This window comes from Neolamprologus brichardi, chromosome 14 (genome assembly GCF_056152115.1).
Source record: "Neolamprologus brichardi isolate AB-2024 chromosome 14, ASM5615211v1, whole genome shotgun sequence".
Lineage (NCBI taxonomy): Eukaryota > Metazoa > Chordata > Actinopteri > Cichliformes > Cichlidae > Neolamprologus > Neolamprologus brichardi.
This window is the reverse complement of record NC_142117.1, coordinates 40,622,501-40,641,078: the sequence shown is the minus strand read 5'-3', so window position 1 is coordinate 40,641,078 and position 18,578 is coordinate 40,622,501. Positions and strand designations below refer to the sequence as shown.

Sequence of the window (18,578 nt, the reverse complement as noted above, 5' to 3'; positions counted from 1 at the left end):
TAATCTGTAATCTGTAATGGAATACATTTTAAAAGTAACCTTCCCAACACTGCTTGTGTGTCATCTGCATAGCTGTGATAGTTTATTTTGTTGTTCTTTATAATCTGTGCCAGTGGGAGCATGTAAATGTTAAACAGAAGGGGTCCCAAGATGGAGCCTTGGGGAACTCCACATGTGATACTTGTCTGATCAGATGTGAAGTTACCTGTTGATACAAAGTATTTCCTGTTTTCTAAGTATGTTTTGAACCAGTTTAGTACAGTTCCTGAAAGACCTGCCCAGTTCTCCAGTCGTTTGAGTAATATGTTGCGGTCAACTGTATCAAATGCTGCACTGAGATCCAGTAAAACTAAGACTGACATTTTCCCACTGTCTGTATTCAGACATGTGTCATTAAACACTTTGGTCAGAGCAGTTTCAGTGCTGTGGTTCTGTCTAAAACCTGACTGGAAGGCATCATAGCAGTTATTCTGTGTTAAGAAGTAATTGAGCTGTTGAGAAACTGCTTTTTCAATGATCTCACTTAAAAATGGGAGATTTGAGATCGGCCTGTAGTTCTTCATTTGTATCTTGTCAAGATTGTCCTTTTTCAGTATAGGCTTAATTACAGCAGTTTTTAGTGGTTCTGGAAACACACCTGACATTAAAGAAAAGTTGACGATCTGTAACAGGTCTGACTCCAAAGTCTTTGAGACCTTTTTGGAAAAACAGGACATCTAAACAGCAAGAGGAGGAGTTCAGTTGATCTAAGATGTCCTCCAGGTCGTTGCTGTTAATAGGGTGAAACTGTTTGATGGTGTTTAAACAGTTTTTTGGTGGACACAGTACATGTCCTGAATCTGCTGTTGATGTATCAATTGCTTGTCTAATCTTTTGGATTTTGTCTGTGAAGAATTTGGCGAAGTCATTGCAGGCCATGGTCGAAGTTCAGCTGCCACTGACACAGGAGGGTTTGTTAGCCTGTCAACTGTAGAAAATAAGACCCGAGCATTATGGCTGTTTTTGGTGATGATGTCAGAGAAGTAGGACCTTCTTGCACTCCTCAGTTGTAAATTATAATTGTGAAGTTTCTCTTTATAGATGTCATAATGAACCCGAGTTTTTAGGACATCCTGATAATATGAATTGCAGTAATCCAGCCTGGAAGTAATAAAGCTGTGCGCGTGAACAGTCGCGCACTGCTGACACGATCTCCCCACACAGAAAATCTGCGCTGCGCACAAAAAAAATCAAGCCTGAATTGGAATAAAAGTAAATACATGTATTTATTTTATTTTGCTGATTTTCAGTGCGCGGAGACTGTGTTAGCAGTGCACGATTGCTCACGTGCTCAGAGGGAACAGTGACTGACACAATATCTGAAATGACACAAAAAGGCAAAAAAATAGAAAAAGTATAAAAAGTGGATAATAATCAGTACTTGACGATAGTACGTTTACTGCACATAGCTTGGAGGACTGTGCTGAATCAACTCCGTTCACTGAGCAACACAAAGGCCTACCACACCCGGTGCACGGCATTGGTGCATGGGGGTCGTAGTGCAAGATGTAATAAAAGAATAGAGTCCAAATAGAAATGCACAATCACCAACTGCTGCACCTGTAAGAAAAAACAAACATACAACAGCTGGAACACAAAAATCTGAAAATGCACAGATACATAAATCAACAATCTTCTCCTGCAGCAGTCAAACAGTCTCGTTATCACACCTGCATGAAGCACTGTGTAAATGACGGCATCTACCACGTGCACGCGCTATTTCTCCTGCATTGATTGTTTGTGTGTGATAACAGTCTGAAGCACAAAGCTGTACGTGAGCTCCACTGCAGTGGCTCGTGCACTGCTGCGTTCACGGTGTGACATATGTATGTAAAATGTTTACTGAAGTTAGTGAAACAGTGTTTGTAAGGACTATAAGGTCCATAATTACTGAGGCAGTTAGACACACACACACACACACACACACACACGCGCACACACACACACACACACTCCATTTTTATCTGTATCTAGCATTTCCGAGCAGCATGTCTTCATTATCTGTGTGTCTGCAAACACTCTGGTTTCAGTGGTTTCAGATCCATTTCTCTCTCACGTTGGTACAAATTAGTAAACACTTTTTATATTTCACTGTTTTTACACAAGTAAGCAGCATGTCTTTATCAAGATCAATAAGCTGCTCGCAAACAAGAGTTTTAGTCAAAGGTAATGTAGTAATAATTAAACATTTTAGTATTATTATCCTGGCTTGCTCGAGGCTCCGTTTTCTCTGACAGTTTCAATCAAAATTAGAAATGCTGCTCTGAGACTGAGAGAACTAATAGTGCTGCCTGTTGTGCAGTTAGTTTCCAAAACACGTTGTTCATGGTTGCATACAATTTTAGACTGATGTGGGCCAAAGCCTAGCATAGCCTGTAACGTTATTATGACCGGCACATTTTATGAGTGAACTTGGCTTTAAGTGACTTACAGGTTTCTTTGAAAAACACTTTCTTATATCCAGGTTCTTCCTTTTTGCTGCCATCCTCCTCTCCTACTTGCAGGTCCTCACAGTGCAGGCTTGCTGCTGCTAAAACTAAACAGAGCTCCCTGAAAGGCACAGCCAATCACATTGGCCATATTTGTCACATGAGGTAGAGAACGTAATTTAAATCTTTCTTCACCGCTGGTTGAACGAGACGTTGACAGATTGTTTTTTTCTTTCTATTGCGTTTGTTTTTCTTTACTTGAAGAAATCAAATTATTGGTGGGGCCATGCCCCCTCTGTCCATGCCAAATCTACGCCCTTGGCCTAGTACATGGTTCTGTTGTTGTAATGATGGTCATGTCTTCCATGTAGGCCCTAATGGGAGGAAGACGAAGGCAGTTAGGCAGTTTTGCAATCTTGACTCAATACACACACACACACACACACACACACACACACACACACACTCCATTTTTATCTGTATCTAACATTTCCGAGCAGCATGTCTTCATTGTCTGTGAGAATAGTAACAAATCACACAGCAATAGTACATTTGTACTGGAACTGTTTGTATGTTATTTCTCCAGGCCCATAGGGGGCGCAGGTTTGCACAGTTTGCTATCTTGAGCCAATTAGTCACTAGAAGAAGTGTGATAGGAAGTGTTTGCTCATGAGTGAAGCAAGACATGGGCTGTGTCCCATTTCAGGGTCTGCACGCTTGAAGTACGCATTTCAAGTGCGATTACGTCACCGCCACGCGACGACGGCTGTCCCAATTCGAAGTGTACTCCAAATGCATACTACAAATGCACCATCGATTTCCCCAAATATCAAGCGTGGTCTGGTGCACGCTTCGTGGTCCCATATATCCCACAATGCATAGCGCGCGGCAGCCAGGCCATTGCGTAATGATGTCAGCAGCTGCGGACGAGGTTGAAACGGCGTCGGAGGACAGCAACTCCCGCAAATGTAAGATATGTGTGAAGGAGCGAAACAAATGCCAAGATGTAAAAGTTAATGGGAGGTTAATAGAAAATGTCAAGGTGAATCATGTGACACCTGCCCGACCCACGTAACCGTGAATGCACAGACCCGCAAAGCTGTAAATCCTGTACTAGACCGAGGGCAGTATGAATAGACGTATCACCACAGTGCAATCAACTGTACTAATATGAACCTGCCTGTGCCGCAAACAGGAATGGGCCTGATAAAGCAAATGTTCTGCCCCACTCAGTGCTGTCCCTGTCCCGCAGTAAACAGTATTGCCTGACATTGCAGTGTGTATGTTCCACACAGCTGTAAATGGTGAACTGACGGCAAATGGAGAAATGCCAAAACAGAAGTGCATGATGGTGGGGAATGTAATCCAATGTCACGCTGCATTACAGGGACCAAGGAGCAGACGGCAGACCTTATACGACTCCGCCGTGACAATGAGCACCTGTTCACGGGTGCGAAACACTCTGCCGCAGGGAATTGGAGGTACAGCAACAGTATGAGGTCTACAAGTATTGAGGCACAAGGGACAGTGAACCGTCTGCCCTGTGGTCCCAAGCCAGTACATCCTGCTGTGGATGCCATAAACGGAATGACCTGATATACATGTGCTCTCATATTTCGTTTGTCAGGGAGATCGTGGAGAAGATGGACCTGGCGGGGAAAATCTCCCCTGTGCAGGCCAAACGTAAATGGGAGAACCTGAAAAGGAAATACAAGGTATGTACAGTGGTAGTGACAGATGTAACTCCACACGGAACACTGAAAAGTCACCTATGTAAACCTGCACTGTTGCTGTTGTTGCTAACTGCCACCTGTGATGTATCCTCCCCTCAGGAGTGCAAGTATCCAGCGACGGGTGAGGGTGCAAGTGGGAAGCCCACTGCCGCAACATGGCCCTGGTTTGATGCCATGGATGAGGTGCTAGGACAGAGGCCCTCCACCAGGCCACCTGTCCTAATCTCCTCCATCCAGGAGGACGCACCAGGGCCCAGTGCAGCAGTGGGCAACCCACTCTCACACCAGGAGGGGCAGGAGGATGAGGAGCCGCCTGAGGCACGGGTGGCGAAAAGGAGGAGGGACGGGGAGGATAAGCTAATTGCCCTAATAAAGGAGGACATGGCCCAGCAACGGCAAATGGAGGAACGGAGAGCCGAGAGGATGGACAGGCTGATAGGCGTCCTCGAAAAGCTGGTGCAGCAGAAAAAGGACTGAGACAGCCACTGTACATAGTTGAACTTTATTTATGCTGACACCCCAACCTTTGTTTTGTACAAACATGATTATTTCAGTGATTAGATTTCTGTTGATACAACGCAATGTACATAGTTGAACTTAATTTATGTTGTTGTTCCAACCTTTTTCTTTTTTTTTCCAACCACAAAATTATTTCAGTTATGTAAATAAAGACAGTGGGAACATCCCAACTGTGAGTGCATGTCTGTCACAAACTACATGACACAATTTCAGGGGCCTGACCTATTGCACGTGCCAAATTGTGGAAATGAAAGCAGTGCAACGTATAACACAACATGATTGTGGGAAATGCACTACCCACTGCAGTCCAGGATAAACCTGAGTGTCCGAGCATGCACACACATCATCAACCAGGCCTGACATGTGCCTGTGCAGGGAGTCTTGGGCAGTGCTGCTTGGTCCGCTGGACCAGGACCACAGAGATGAGGGAGGTGCCACAGGTAAGACCCCCGGTTCATAGCCAGGTACTGAGTGGAGCATCCCACATAGGCGTCCCCAGATGTTGCTCAGGCATGCTCATTCCCACTGTCCACCGCAACATCCTCCACTTGGGTCTGCAGGGCTGGTGGAACCGACAGCTGCCATGTCACTAGATTGTAATCATGGTGGTGGGAAAAAGACATGGTGAAAACAAGCATGTTAAGACAGATCTGTCACGTGAAATCCCAGCACTGTGCAGATGCACCACTAAGGGATACTTGCCTGCTGACAATAATCGTGGTCCGGGGGTACCTCCTCCAGGGCAGACACCTCAGCAGATAGCTGGTCCCGCCAGTGTGCACCACTGACTGCCTCCACACCAGTCTCCCCCTCATCTTGGGCATCATCCTCGGGTTCCTCATCTGGAGCCACAATGTCACCAGCACCGATGCAGATGTTGTGCAGCACGGCACATGCTGTTATGACCTGCGACAGATGTTTAATCTTGTAAGTACAGTGTACATGCCAGGGTATGCACTACAGTTGCCATTATGATTGGACATACAACAATGATGCTCGTATTAGCGTGACATACATGTGGCACGAAGGTGTGGTGCACCTCCAGCGCTTGCAGGAAGATGACACGGAACCTTGTCTTCATCATTCCAAAGGCACGCTCTATGACAGAGCGTGCCCTGGAGTGATGTGCGTTAAAGCGCTGCGCTCCCACACCGTGGACTGGCCTCTTGTAGGGGGTGATGAGGGGGAGTGGATGTTGGAGACATGGGTACCCTCCATCTGCAAGGATGAAATGCCCTGGGGGAGGGTAACGGGCCTGTCGGTACAGTGGGCTGTGGCGGAGGACCCTGGAGTCATGCACTGATCCCGGCCAGCCCACATGTGTATCGACAAAGCGGCCCTGATGGTCACATACCGCCTGCAGGATTATGGACGGGTACAACTTCCTGTTCCTGTAGCACTGACCGTCAGGGCCGCTGGGGGGCTTGATGTGGACATGGCAGCAGTCAATTGCACCAGTAGCCTTCACAAAGGCCCTGTGGCCTGCCAGCTGTGCAAACCCATTGGACATGGCATCTAGGTCTTCTGGGGTCCGAGGGAGGTGGATGACCTGGTGGCGCGTGGCCACCACCACCTCTGTGACCCTGTGCACAATGCGGTGGACAGTGGAACGGGGTATTGCGAACACCCTGGACACGACCCTGTAGGCTGCTCCACTCGCCAGCCAGAAGAGGAACACAAGGGTCTCGATCGGGGCACCCCACCCATGTCTCCGTTCCTGGTTCAGTAGATTCAGCAGCGCTGTCACGGACTCCCTGCTGAGGCGGAAATCAGGTGTCCTCATTATTGAAGTATCTGTCCAGGACTGGGACACTCAGGTTAATCCTGCAGTACAGGGGTCTGGTCTGGTGAAAGTAAATACAGGACATGACCGACATTCTTTTATTCTGGTTATTGTTCTGATTGTTGCTGTTCTTGTTTTCGCAGGCAGTGGACACTGTGCTTGTGGTGACCCAACTATTAACCTCTGTATATTTTATCTATTTTATTTTATTGTTTACTGTATTTAATTTGTAACATATGTATACACACACACACACACACACACACACGTGGCATGCCTGTTTTGTATACACATCCAGTCATGCATACACTCTTATATTGTACATATATTTATTAGTCTCAGATTTAGCCATTCTTATATTTTGCTTGTTTTATGTTATTGTATTTTTGCACACCTCTGCGCTTGTGAAGCTCGCACACAGGGATTTCACTCGCATGTACTGTACCAGTGTACCTGCACATGTGTGCTGGCTGCGGGCGCACACAGTTCTGGGACTCACATCTACAGTCACATATATCAGGGTGTTACGCTAGTACACAGGTACACACGTCATATATCTCAGGGGGGAGGCATGTCGCTATGTATTTATCACTGTACCTGCACGTGGGTGTCCCGTAGTCGCAACAGGATCATTCGTCTGTGACGGGTGGGTTGTTGGGGCTCTTCCATTAGCAGGGAAATGGCACACGCAAGGACGTGGTCTGTGTCCATGTTGCCGATCGGGGGAGGTGGTACGGGCAGGCACAGCTGGTGACGCGAATTCAAAGGGTAGACCGTCCCATTTCACGGGCCTCTCACTTCCTACTCACTACAAGGTGGAATATTTGCAAAATCATGACTACTTGTGAAATTAAATGGTGGTTGCTCCTTATGTATGGACATTGCTTGTGGTGTACCCCAAGGCTCAGTTTTGGGCCCAAAATTCTTCAACTTAAACATTAACAACATCTGTAAAGTGTCCGAAGTATTAAAAATGGTTCTCTTTGCTGACGATACAAACATCTTCTGCTCTGGTGATGATCTGCAGAATTTATTGGAGGATATGACTAATGAAATAAGTAAAGTGAAGTTCTGGCTTGATAAAAACAAATTATCATTAAATTTGAATAAAACTAAAATGATGTTATTTGGAAATAGTACTTTAAATACAATGCTAAGATTAAACTAAATGGTGTTGATATTGAAAGAGTCAGTGAAAATAAATTTCTGGGGGTAATAATAGATGAAAAACTGGAGTGTATTACACTATTAGTACATCTCAGAGACACCTTCTTTCTCAAGAAGTCACATGAAGAGTAACAGATTACATCTCTTACTCTTAAATGAACGTTTGACTGAATGCTGATAAGTGAATACTGAGAATTTAGGAGGAAATGTTTTCAAATTTTCCTGCAGAGAATCTGATTAAAATGTTTTTTGCACTCAGCGAGCAAGAATCAGTTTGATCAGTGACCTTTTTTCAGCCAGTAACATTTAAGGTCACACATCCGCTGTAATATTATAATTTGCTGTTCTTTTTTAAATACACCTTTATGGAGAAGAAAAGCATCTGGATGTCCTGATCCCAGATGTTTTTCTTTCCAAGCTCCTTATGTAGCTGAGCTATAACGTACTGAGTGAGTCATCGTGAACTTTCTCAAATGTGCATTGTATAGATTTTATTTTTTATTATTTAGATGGAATTTTTGTAATACTAAGGTTCCACATGTCACTGTTGTAGTGGGGCATCAGTGGGACACCGATAGTACATGTCGCATGTGTGGGGTTTCCCAGCCAGAACTGCATGGACTCCACACTGATAAGGCTCATTCTCCGTAGCTCCTCCCCCTTTACTAAATTATAAGTCGGCATTTCCAACAGTGTAAAAGCACAGCAGGCTTTACAAATGCTGTTCATTTAAAACATATTCCCCCATCATTCCCCCATTTTAAACGCTTAAAACATGCTGTAAATAAAGACTGAGTGAAAACGTCCTGCTGATTTATAATCCAAAAATCAAACCAGCTCCGACAGTTTGAGTTTGTTAGTCCCTCAGCTGCAGATTCGTTTTTACCAACATGAGAAAGTTAAATAAAGTTGTGTCTATGACTTTGTTACTGATGCTCATCAAACAAACTTAAAGACTGTAAAGGCAGACCTGCTATTTTCATCGTCAACACGTTTCTGTTTGCAATACCCTGCTGGAAAACTCTCTACACAACTGATGAACGACCGCTTTTTAGTTTCAGAGACATGAGGAGTATTTCCCAAAGTCTGACCTGCGTCGATCCAGCCGTAGTTACCGTGGTTACTGCATAAGCTTACTGTGAATTAAACAGCTGGCACTGCAATAACTTACCACCTGTTCTGTTATCACTAAAAGTTGTGAAATGTTGTATCACCAAAATATCATTCTCAGTCAGTTGTTATTCATTATGTGTTTACAGCGCCCTCTGTGGTTGCTCCAAGTAATGCACTTTAGAAACGGCTTTATTTAGAAAAAACTTTATTGAACAGGAAGTCAGCTCAGTCAAGAAAAGCGAGTGAGCAAAAGAAGGGAAACATATCGGCATGCAGTTTATGGTGTCCTGTCGGAGAAAATACTGTCTGCATCTTCTGTTTGTGGTTGTGTCGCCGGCATGTACTTAAAGTATAAGTTATAACTTTGTTTTTGTGCAATATGTTGCCCACCAATGCAGTATTTGGCTTTAAAGCTAGTCCTTTTGTTAAGCTAGTTACCCGCGATGTTGGAGGTTGTCTGGGATAGCATCGATAGTACAAGTTCACATAATTAGACATTAGACATTAATTAGACAATTAGACATATGCTATGTAGTAGCAGGGTGGTATATAAATGCATATTATGCTGCACATATGTATGTCATGTATTTTTTATCTTGTTTTCATCTGCATCTAAAGGTCAAAGGTCACTCTTTCGAGGATGCCAATGTTCACATTTTGGACAGAGAGGACAGATGGTTTGAAAGAGGAGTGAAAGAAGCCATTTACGTCCACTGTGAGCGACCATCTTTGAACAGAGGCGGTGGTTTACGACACCAACTCTCTGCCATCTATAATTCAGTTTTGAGTTCCCTCCCCAGACGCCTTAACGCCCACTCACATCCTGGGCCATCTGACCTCAGGACATCACATGATAGGGTCGGGCCAGGTTTCACAATGAGCTCACCCGAAACCCTGGCTGATTGTGACCCACACCCGCTTTCACACCTTGGCTCATGTGATTAGGTAGAGGATCATCAGGGGGTCCTTTGTCCCTCTTTGGGGGGGAAACTCCCACTAGGTTTAAATCTGGGACTCTTAGAACTGAAGAAGCTTCTTGGATGAGAGGTGAAACGTATTCAAGCAACTCAAAGAAGTCCAGACGCTTTTCTTTCCAAGCTCCTTAGACTGTCTCGTTTTTAGTTTTACCCTTTTGAATGTCAGTAAACCTGTTGACAACGCTCATCTGTCTTCAGAGTGGTGATATAAGAAAGGTGTTAACGCCCTTGCATCAGACATGCACCCATAACGGCACACCAGCGATAGGAGTGTTTATGTTTTCATTACAAAAGAATGTATAACTCATAGTTTAGGATTATCACAGATAACGCCCATGTGAGCTGTGTCCTCGGAAACACCAGTATACTAAAATTAATAGGCTATTACTGAAATACACGTGCTGTATTATAAAGTATGATAATTTTTTTTTTTTAGTAAAAGATGTTGTAGTCCCTGATAATGCATTGCTTTAAATGGCGAGAATCTTGAGGGATGGCTGTTATGAGGAAACGCAGCCCAGAAACTTTACCGGCAGCACACATCGTTGTGTGCCTAAACTTTCGATCTTTTACCCAAGCTAATCTACCATTTTTGGGGGGGATTAGAGATCTGATCTAGATTATCATATTAAGATTTGGGACACATCGTCAGTAGTGGAGCTTGGATTCATTGGGTGTTTTGGCCATTATCACTAGACATCCTCATCCAAGGAGGCCCTGCCAGGGTTGATCAGCCCCGGAGTGAGTCACTGGTTTAGAATCAGAATCAGAATCAGAATCGTGTCTACTGGCCAAGTATATGTGCAGACACATAATTTGGGAATGAATTTGGTTCCGGTAGATGGAGTCTCTCAAGCACAGCAATGTAAATCACACGCACACATAAACACACACGCACACACACACGTGTCTATATATACATTACACATACATACACAAAGCTGTGTAAACCAACTATAGATAACCAATCTAAACTTATGTACATAGAATACAAAAATGAGGTTGAATGAATACTACAGAATGTACATAAGGTGCAGTTGATGGAGGAGCACAGGACAGACTCAATGACGGCAGTGTAGAACTGGATCAGCAGCTCCTGTGGAAGACTGTACTTCCCCAGTTGTCTCAGGAAGTACATCCTCTGCTGGGTTTTTTGAGGATGGAGTTGATGTTGGTCTCCCACTTCAGGTCCTGGGAGATGGTGGTACCCAGGAACTTGAAGATCTTCACAGTCGACACAGGGCTGTCTGATATGGTGAGGGGGGGGGGGGGGGGGGGGGGGGGCAGAGTTGAGGGGTGTCTCCTGAAGTCCACTGTCATCTCTACAGTTTTAAGAGTTTTCAGCTCCAGATTGTGCTGACTGCACCAGCCGCTCAACTTCCTGCCGGTATGCAGACTCATCACCATCCTGAATGAGGCCAATGACAGTGGTGTCATCTGCAAACTTTAGGAGTTTAACAGCCGAGTTCTTGGAGGTGCAGTCATTAGTGTAGAGGGAGAACAGTAGTGGTGAGAGGACACATCCTTGAGGGGCACCAATACTGAGGGACCGAGTTTCAGAGGTGATCTCCCCCAGCCTCACTTGTTGCTTTCTATCTGTCAGGAAGCTGGTGATCCACTGACAGGTAGCTGGTGACACGCTGAGCTGGGAGCATTTGGAGGAGAGAAGTTCAGGCACGATGGTGTTAAAAGCCAAACTAAAGTCCACAAACAGGACCCTGGCATAAGTTCCCGGGCGGTCGAGGTGTTGCAGGATGTAATGCAGCCCCATGTTTACTGCATCATCCACCGACCTGTTTGCCCGGTAGGCAAACTGCAGAGGGTCCAGCTGGTGGCCTGTAATGTCCTTCAGATGGGCTAACACCAGTCGTTCGAAGGATTTCATGACCACAGACATCATGGCGACAGCTCTGTAGTCATTCAGTCCTGTGATGGTGGGTTTCTTGGGAATAGGGATGGAGCGTGGAGCGTTTGAAGCAGGAGGGAACTTCACACAGCTCCAGGGGATCTGTTGAAGATGCCACTAAAGATGGGAGCCAGCTGTTCAGCACAGGTTTTGAGGCAGGAGGATGAAACACCGCCTGGTCCGGGGGCCTTCTTGGGCTTCTGGGTCTGAAATAGTCGGCTCACATCCTCAGTGTGTATTCTGAGTTTCAGGGAGGAGGAAAGGGGGGTGAGAGGTGTGATGGCGGTCGTTGAGTCTGGATTGGAGAGGGTGGTGGTGGTCGTTGAGTCTGGAATGGGGAGGGTTGTGGTGGTCGTTGAGTCTGGAATGGGGAGGGTTGTGGTGGTCGTTGAGTCTGGAATGGGGAGGGTTGTGGAGGTCATTGAGGCTGGAATGGGGAGGGTGGTGGTGGTCGTTGAGTCTGGAATGGGGAGGGTTGTGGTGGTCGTTGAGTCTGGATTGGGGAGGGTGGGGGTGGTCATTGAGACTGGATTAGGGAGGGTGAAGGGGGAAGAGGTGGGAGGTGTGTTGGGGGTCAATGTCTGAAGCAATGTCTCTGGGGAGGGGAGGGTGAGGCGTGGGAGTCTGTCTGTCTCAAACCTGCAGTAGAAAGTGTTTAACTCGTTGGCCAGGTCCTTCAGATGGGCTAACACCTCTAGGGACGGGACAGTGCACAAAGTATCATTGTATGCAGACGATTTATTGCTGTATATATCTAATCCAACGGCATCAATCCCTAAATTGCTTAAGGTATTATTATTATTATTGTATCCAGATATGCGTTACTTCGGACGCATATCTGGATACAAATTAAACTATTCAAAAAGCCTACTGTTCCCTATTAATAGAATAGAATAGAATTCAACTTTATTGTCATTGCACATGCACAGGTACAGGGCAACGAAATGCAGTTTGTATCCATCCAGAAGTGCTTTAGTGATATAGATATATTACAATATATATTAGCAATAATATAGATATGTAAGTATGTTACAGAAATGGGTCTATTATGGTATGTTATAATGTACATGGTATGAAGTATGTTATGAATATTCTATAACTATAAGTATGTACAGGCTGTAGTGAGTACAAGCTATGTACAGGCTATGAACAGGATATAAAAATGAAATAAATAAAAAAAACTATACAGAAATCTGAGATATACAGTTATACAGAAATTTGAACTATGCAAGTTATAAACAGTTGTAGGATTAAAAATTATCGTATGATTATTTACACGGAACTATACAGTAGTGCAGTTAAGATAAGTGAGATATGTGGATAATTTCTACAGAGGTATATAAAGTGCTGGTGGTTGTGAGTGGTGGTTCAGTCCATGTTATTATTGTGTGTTTGAGGGTACGGTTGTCCATTGTGTGTGTGTGTAGGTGGTTGTGGGTGTGTGTATGTCCAGTCCATGAGTTTAACGTGGGTCAGATGTCAGGAGGCAGAGTTCAGGAGTCTGACAGCTGTGGGGAAGAAGCTGTTCCGGTACCTGGTGGTCTTAGTCCGGAGGCTCCTGTAGCACCTCCTAGAGGGCAGGAGGGTGAAGAGTCTATGTGATGGGTGACTGGGGTCTTTGATGATTTTCCCAGCCCTTTTCAGACACCGCTTCCTGTATATGTCTTTTATGGCAGGAAGTGGTGCTCCGGCGATGCGCTGGGCAGTTTTCACGACCCTCTGCAACGCCTTCCGGTCCGAGGCAGAGCAGTTCCCGTACCAGACTGTTATGCAGTTGGTCAGGATGCTCTCGATGGTACAGCGATAGAAGTTCACCAGGATGTCTGAGGACAGGTGGTTTTTCCTCAGAGTCCTCAAGAAGAAGAGGCGCTGGTGAGCCTTCTTGACCAGCTTGGAGCAGTTGGTCGTCCAGATGAGATCCTCGGAGATGTGGACTCCCAGGAACTTGAAGCTGCTCACACGGTCCACAGCCGTCCCCTTAATGTGGATGGGTGGATGTGGGTCAGCATTCCTCCTGTAGTCCACGATGAGCTCCTTGGTCTTCTCTATGTTAAGCAGCAGGTTGTTTCTGTCGCACCACTCAGCCAGACGATCCACCTCCTCCCTGTAGGCGGCCTCATCGTTGTCACTGATGAGGCCAATCACCGTGGTGTCATCTGCAAACTTAATGATGGTGTTGGAACCATCAGCAGGTCTGCAGTCGTGGGTGAAGAGGGAGTAGAGGAAAGGGCTCATCACACAGCCTTGTGGTACACCGGTGTTCATTGTGATTGTAGATGAGCAGCGGTTATCCAGCCAGACATGTTGGGGGCGGTTGGTCAGGAAGTCCAGTAACCATTTGCAGATGAGGGAACTGATGCCCAGGTCTGTCAGTTTCCTGATGAGTTGTGAGGGGAGGATTGTATTGAACGCTGAACTGAAGTCTATAAACAGCATTCTGGCGTATGTGTTGTTGTTGTCCAGGTGTGAGAGGACAGAGTGCAGTGCGATGGAGACTGCATCCTCTGTGCTCCTGTTCTGGCGGTATGCGAATTGGTGGGGGTCCAGGGTGGGGGGGAGACAGGATTTGAAGTGTGCTAGGACCAGCTGCTCTAAGCACTTAGAGATGATGGGGGTGAGTGCTACTGGGCGGTAGTCATTGAGGCAAGATGGGTTGGAGTTTTTGGGTATCGGGACGATACCCAAAAACGATACGGACGATACGGCACTCCTGCAAGCTCCCCAGAACACGCTCTGAGAACACGCCCGGGGATGCCATCAGGACCTGCAGCCTTGTGGACATTGATCCTGCTCAGCACCGCTCCTACATCGGTGGGGGAGAGAGTCAGAGGTTGGTGGTCTGGCGTCATGTCTGTTTTGGTTGTGGTTGTTGGATTCCCTCGCTCAAAACGAGCATAAAAGTTGTTGAGCTCGTTGAGGAAGGAGACATCAGAGGATGCGGGGGAGGGTTTGGTGGTCCTGTAGTCTGTAATGGTCTGGAGTCCTTGCCACATGCGTCGGGGTTGGAGTTGGAGAAGTGTTCTTCTACCTTCTTTTTGTAGTGGTGTTTGGCTTTTTTGATGCCCTCCTTTAGATTAGCCCTGGCTGTACTGTAGGCGTGTGCATCTCCTGACCTAAAGGCAGTGTTGCGGGCCTTCAGGAGGAGACGAACATCCCGGTTCATCCAAGGCTTCTGGTTGGGGTACATGGTGATCGGTTTCTGGGTGGTGACACTGTCTGTGGTTTCGGAGATGTAATCCAGTACAGATGAGGCGTACTGGTCCAGGTCTGTGTGGGTGAACATATTCCAGTCTGTGTTTTTAAATCTGTCCTGGAGCACTGCGTCTGTCCCCTCTGGCCACACTTTAATTGTCGTCACAGCAGGTTTCACACGTTGGATGAGTGGTGAATACCGAGGTGTGAGGAACAGGGAGGAACAGGGAGAGATGGTCCGTTGTTATTAATAACATAGAGCAAGATTTCTCTGCCTTCCCTTTTAAATTAGAAAAAGAAACGTTTAAATATTTGGGAATAAATATAACCCGCACAATGAACGAGTTGCGGATTTATAATTTTGACACTTTGTTAGAACAAACATCACAAGATTTTAAAAAATGGGCAACACTTCCAATCTCATTAGCAGGCAGAATAAATATAGTTAAAATGGCAGTCTTACCAAAATTTCTCTATGTTTTCCAAATGGTTCCTGTTTTTATAACCAAATCAAGTTTCAAAGATTTAGACAGATTAATAGCAACATTTATTTGGAAAAATTCAAATCCCAGAATAGAAAAAACATATTTGGAAGTACCAAATGAGGCTGGTGGGCTAGGGTTGCCAAATTTTATTTTTTACTACTGGGCGGCTAATATCACCAAATTATTGCACTGGAAATATGTTTATGAAAATAGCGAGGGTGAGGCTTGGGTAAAAATGGAACTGATGTCTAATCCACTTCCCCTCCTAACCTCATCCCTAGCTCTAAATCAAAAACAGAAAATAACAAATCCAGTTGTAAGAACATCTATTAAAATATGGCTTCAATTCAGAAGGCACTTCTGTTTGCAACAGGTTAGTAATTTTTTTCCTGTTGCTTTTAACCCTTTTTTCTGCCATCCATTTCAGATAAAGCATCCAAATTTGGCACAATAATGGTTTGAAGTTTTTTTTACAATTTATTTTCAGGAGAAACTTTTAACACCTTTGACGCTCTGATGAGAGATTACAATATAGCAACCTCACATATGTTTAGATACCTGCAAATACGAAGTTTTGCAAAAACATTGTTTCCTTCTGTCCCCTACCTACCTCCTAAAAATCAAGTGGATACCATTTTGGAAATAGATCCTTTTGGCAAAAGGAGAATCTCCGTCATATACAAACTGATACAGAGCTTAAGGCCTATTACTTGGGAAAAAACTAAAAATAATTGGGAAAAAGACATTGGGGTGGATTTATCTGATGATGAGTGGAGATCTTGTTTGAATCGTATACATACTTCCTCCCTTTGCATTCGCCATGGTTTAATTCAGTTTAAAATTCTTCATCGTCTCCATTATACAAGAGAGAGGCTTTCAAAATTTTTCCTAGAAGCCAATCCTGCCTGTCCCAGGTGTGGACATAATCCAGCAAATGAGGGTCACATGATGTGGTCTTGTCCGAACCTGGATAATTACTGGGGAAATATATTTAAAGCATTATCTCATATCAGTGCGCAGAACTTAGTGCTTGATTTCCGCATTGGCATTTTTGGAGTTATGCCATCTCAATACAAAATGAGTAAATCTCAGGAAAATGCCAGAGCATTTGCTGCATTGCTTGCCCGTAGACTTATTCTATTTCACTGGAAGTCTGATAAGGCTCCTTCATACATACATGGTTAAAGGAGGTGCTTTTCTTTTTACCACTGGAAAAACTTAGATACAGAGTTCTCTCATCACAACAAAAATTCTCTGCGACTTGAAACCCATTTATTGACTATATAAAAACGTATTTTCCAGATGTGTGACATACATTTTTTGTTTTTTTTGTTCTGTTTCTCTTTACATGAGCCTCGGGTGGGGAGGGGGGGGGGGGGGGTTGTTTTCTCTTTTTTCATTTTTTTTTTTTTTGTTTTTTGTTTTTTGTTTTTTGTGTATAATGGCAACGTTTTCATTATGTATTGTGACCATGATTTGTGAAAAAAAAATTTAAATAGAAGTTTCAAAAAAAAAAAAGAAAGAAAGAAATTAGGCCAGTCCAAACATTTGTGGCGTTCTAAGAGAATAACTGCAATTTTAAAACCTGTGTGTGACTGACCTCTGTTGGTGAAGGAGAACATTAAACTGAAATGTAAAGAGGAATAAACTGTTTTAACTGTTGGATTAACAAATATATATTTTGGCTCTTTTGGTTAAAAAAAAAAAAATATTTGTTTACATTTATCTCAGACAAAAAATTCAGTATGTGGTTCACAGAATACCTTCTTTGCATGTACTTTACATTTTTGTTTAAAATTGAATCAAAATATTTGAGAAATAGGTATCTATACTCATCAGTATCTCGTACTAAAATCATTAATTATTCAAATCAATATTATTTATTGTCAGCAACTACAACTGAAAAGTGTAAGTAAAACACAATAACGTCGAGAAAAACACAACTACATATTAGTTTGTTTGTTTTTTTAGACTTAGACTACCAGTGAAATACAATAACATTCATATTTGAAAGTTAGGGGGTGTCCTGTCTGGCAGCTGTTGCAGTCAGAACTGTCATCTGAACACACTGTGGTTCCAAACAGATGTTGCTCATCCAAGAACAGCTGTATAAGATCTCTCTAGACTCCTCTTGTTCATGTGAATCTTTTATCTTTATTTCTTAATTTCCACTTGTGTTATTTCAGTTTCAGTATCTGAGGCAGGAGGGGAAAAAAGGAGGGCGAGAAAATATATTAAAAGGATTGAGTACAAATACACATGCAGAATGTGTCACTACCAGTTACTGCACCTGCAAGAAAAAAGTAAAGATACAACACCTGGAACACAAAAATTAGAAAATGCAGAGATACATAAACCCACAATCCTTTTGTAGCCTGAGAGGGAGAGGAAGAGAGTGTGTCTTTGACATGAAATGTACTTGAAATCGTTGCCCAGGAGCCACAGGGAGAGAGAGATGGAACCAGGACCACCGGACCATCCGCAGTCCCGAAGAGTACTGAAGACCTGAGAGCGCACAAAACAGTGACATCGGCGCATGCATCCCAGGAGGACAAGGAAGGAGGCCCCAGATAGGGTCCCCACGATGCTGCTAAAGGCCAGCCACCTGGTACAAGAAGTAAGGATGAGGTCCCAGGGCCCCAGGCACCCAAGAACCGCTTGTTACCCCCCCTTCCCACAGGGGCCAAGTCTCAGCATGTGCTAGACCCAGGCCCAGGCTGGCCAAAAAGCTTTAAAGTTAACATTATGTCTTTTTTAAATAAAAAGTCTCCGTGTGACTTCCTGCGAAAGAAGGCGTTTCTGAGATGTACTAACAGTGTAGCGCTGTCTTTCTGGCGAAAAGATGAGACGTGTTTCTGGTTTCATTTCTTTTTGCTGTTGCTTTGCTTGCTGCAGTTTAGTATCTGCAGCAACAACAGAAAACTTTGATCACACAAACAAGACTCACACAGAAAATCAAGGACTGAATCAGTCCAGCCATGTGCCAAAAGTTTCTCCTCTCTCCTTTTCCTAACATATTTTCCTTGACCACAGCAAGGTCACGGAGAGGTGGATAGGAGAACTGATGAGGAGTTATTAAAAGACAAGAGTGACACCATGCTGAAGCTACGATGTGCAGAAGATGGACAAAAAAACATCTTACTTCACCACAACATGATCTAACCTTGTTGTTTCATGCAGGTCATTTAAATGAGACGCATGTGTGAAAAATATCCGTTCAGTACAAAGATCGGAA

General features: G+C 44.3%; 1 protein-coding gene across 1 annotated transcript; it reads left to right on the top strand.

Annotated features, from left to right (window-relative positions):
• Nucleotides 1-3,378: 3,378 nt before the first annotated feature.
• On the top strand, nt 3,379-4,678 carry LOC148099726 (uncharacterized). The gene is made up of 4 exons (XM_087851340.1): nt 3,379-3,436; nt 3,856-3,949; nt 4,096-4,183; nt 4,301-4,678. Exons 1-4 carry the CDS (start codon nt 3,379-3,381, stop codon nt 4,676-4,678), a joined length of 618 nt encoding a protein of 205 aa, XP_087707466.1.
• The last annotated feature ends 13,900 nt before the right edge of the window (nt 4,679-18,578 follow it).

Coding starts and splice junctions, on each gene's coding strand:
- LOC148099726 (XM_087851340.1), top strand. CDS start 3,379: ATGTCAGCAGCTGCGGACGAGGTTGAAACGGCGTCGGAGGACAGCAAC. Junction 3,950..4,095: donor TCTGCCGCAGGGAATTGGAG/GTACAGCAACAG, acceptor TTCGTTTGTCAG/GGAGATCGTGGAGAAGATGG. Junction 4,184..4,300: donor ACCTGAAAAGGAAATACAAG/GTATGTACAGTG, acceptor TCCTCCCCTCAG/GAGTGCAAGTATCCAGCGAC.